The following is a 2,960-nucleotide window of genomic DNA, read 5'->3' as shown; positions in this document are numbered from 1 at the left end:
GGATATATTTGAAATCCTATACAGTACCCTGAAAACATGATTATATGAATACTTTTTATTAGAATCAACATAATACATAACGAACACAGAAATGGGTATTTAAAAAAAAAAAGAAAATTCTTTTAGAAGTCAAGATATGCTCATAAACCTGATTTTTATGGCGTCTGTTTGACTATTTTTAGTAGAGAGCTTCATACGACAAAACTTAAGAGAACTTAGTTCTTTTAAATTGTTTTGCAGACAAAAGAAAAAGAAAGGTTACCATTATTATGAATACGGTGACGATGACGTAAGTAATGTAATTATCATTGTTGCCAAAAACTTAATAAATACCTCTTTCATTCAACGTCATTACAGTTGTTGCTTCCTTCACTTTTACCTGTAATTAAATAATAAACTCATATTAATTACATTTATCTGCTTTTTCAGAATAATAATAATTTAAAAAAAACAATCTACAGAGTGGTGGTTTGTAGTATATTAATATGATCATTACTTATATGTAATCGGAGTGATGTTTTGTTCTACCTGATGTGTTATCGTACTGTATGTAATCACAATTTATAGAAATATTAGAAAATGACGATATTTAATTAAAAAAATTTCAAGAAAAGCACAACAGTACCGTATACAAAATAAAAAGAATGAATAGGCCTAATTATAAAAGTAATTATAGTAAATTTGATCATAAAATCCAATAAACAAATAAAATATTTACCATTAAAGATGATGTAGAAGTTGGCGATGTACTTCGTTGGCTTTCTGGCTGTTTCAACTTCTTTGCGATATTTTCTGCTATGGCGCCATCTTTTATCTGATTTGTTAGCTCAGCCACTGAACCACATAAATAATAAACATTATATCCAAAACTAAGTTATATAGCATTATACTAACAATTGCACAGAATAATATATAAACTTGAAATCAAAAAAATAACATGAAGAACATATACAAACATTCATCAAACATCAGTTAAACTATTATTTAAAAAAAAATAGGCCTACAAAATTAAGAAAAAGATTATCACTTAGGCCTAATCTGTAAATTCAATGATTTTCATGTACCATCTACATCGGTTTTCTCCCACTCGCTGCAGCCTTCACCAAAAGTTTGAACTACGGTTGTTGTTACAATACCGTCAGTTGGTTCTTCATTCTCATTAAATCTATTGACGATATAATAAAGATGTGTATAAGAGACAGCCTGAAAGCATCTAATTTTCATGGTGGCAGTCTAAAATCAGTGGCATATCTAGAATTTTTGAAATGGGGGTGCTGATGGCGGTGCTAAAGTGAAGTGTAAGGGTGGGGTTGATAGTCAATTGAGGGGCGCTAATTCGCTACTTGACAGTGATTTTGGGGGAGGGGGTGTGAGGAGTGGGCGATTGGGTTGTGCGAGTAATTTTTGGAGGGGCGAGCGCCCCCTCTCCCCCATGCGCACCCCCTAGATACGCCACTTAAAATCCAATATTGCCTCCATGATGACAATCTGCAAATGGATATATTTCAAATCCTATACAGTACCCTGAAAACATGATTATATGAATACTTTTTATTAGAATCAACATAATACATAACGAACACAGAAATGGGTATTTTTCAAAAAAAGAAAATTCTTTTAGAAGTCAAGATATGCTCAGAAACCTGATTTTTATGGCGCCTGTTTGACTATTTTTAATAGAGCTTCATACGACCAAACATAAGAGAACCTAGTTCTTTTAAATTGTTTTGCAGACAAAAGAAAATTCAGGTCACTATGAGTACGGTGACGATGACGTAAGTGACGTAATTATCATCGTTGCCAAAACCTTAATGAATACCTCTTTCATTCAACGTCATTACAGTTGTTGCTTCCTTCACTTTTACCTGTAATCAAATAATAAAACAATATTAATTACATTTATCTGCTTTTTCAGAATAGCTCTAATAATAATACAGAGTGGTGGTTTGTAGTATATTAATATGATCATTACTTATATGTAACCGGAGTGATGCATGTGTTATCGTACTGTAATCACAATTTATAGAAATATTAGAAAATGACGATATTTAATTTTTTTAAAAATTCAAGAAAAGCACAGTACCGTATACAAAATAAAAAGATTGAATAGGCCTAATTATAAAAGTAATTAAGTAAATTTGATCATAAATTACGTTAAACAAATAACATATTTACCATTAAAGATGATGTAGAAGTGGGCGATGTACTTCGTTGGCTTTCTGGCTGTTTCAACTTCTTTGCGATATTTTCTGCTATGGCGCCATCTTTTATCTGATTTGTTAGCTCAGCCACTGAACCACATAAATAATAAACATTATATCCAAAACTAAGTTATATAGCATTATACTAACAATTGCACAGAATAATATATAAACTTGAAATCAAAAAAATAACATGAAGAACATATACAAACATTCATCAAACATCAGTTAAACTATTATTTAAAAAAAAATAGGCCTACAAAATTAAGAAAAAGATTATCACTTAGGCCTAATCTGTAAATTCAATGATTTTCATGTACCATCTACATCGGTTTTCTCCCACTCGCTGCAGCCTTCACCAAAAGTTTGAACTACGGTTGTTGTTACAATACCGTCAGTTGGTTCTTCATTCTCATTAAATCTATTGACGATATAATAACGGGAGTTGGAATTATTGTAATAAATTAAAACGTGCTGAATTAACAAATGAACTTACATGTTATGCCTGCATTTTATAACATAATTAGCAATTATAACATAATATTGATTTTCACAGCATTGTAAAATGTCATATTCACACCCTCATTCAGGGGAGGGACAACCCTATTAAGGGGACATTTTTTTTGGTCTCCAAGGTGTTCCCTTAATGGGGGTTTTACTGTAGTAATAATAATGATTATAATTATTTTTATTATATAGGGTGACGAATAATCCTTTAGCTTATCCTTAATCTTATGTCCAAATGACCAATATATATAT

The 2,960-nt window shown here is 30.9% G+C and overlaps 1 protein-coding gene across 1 annotated transcript in view; it reads right to left on the bottom strand.

Moving 5' to 3' along the window:
- Positions 1 to 108: 108 nt before the first annotated feature.
- Positions 109 to 2,960, bottom strand: part of LOC117109296 — a 28,120-nt gene continuing 25,268 nt past the window's right edge. The window contains exons 9-11 of the mRNA XM_033251565.1: positions 2,522 to 2,622; positions 2,176 to 2,291; positions 109 to 379 (exon numbers count right to left, since the gene is read on the bottom strand). Coding sequence (XP_033107456.1) covers positions 323 to 379; positions 2,176 to 2,291; positions 2,522 to 2,622 — 274 coding nt within the window. The 3' untranslated portion in view covers positions 109 to 322. The remainder of the gene's footprint in view (positions 380 to 2,175; positions 2,292 to 2,521; positions 2,623 to 2,960) is intronic.

Source organism: Anneissia japonica, unplaced genomic scaffold (assembly GCF_011630105.1).
Source record: "Anneissia japonica isolate Jap-2015-1 unplaced genomic scaffold, ASM1163010v1 scaffold8866_len69294_cov130, whole genome shotgun sequence".
Taxonomy (NCBI): Eukaryota; Metazoa; Echinodermata; class Crinoidea; order Comatulida; family Comatulidae; genus Anneissia; species Anneissia japonica.
Note: the sequence above shows the minus strand (reverse complement) of the source record. Positions and strands in the feature narration are given on the sequence as shown.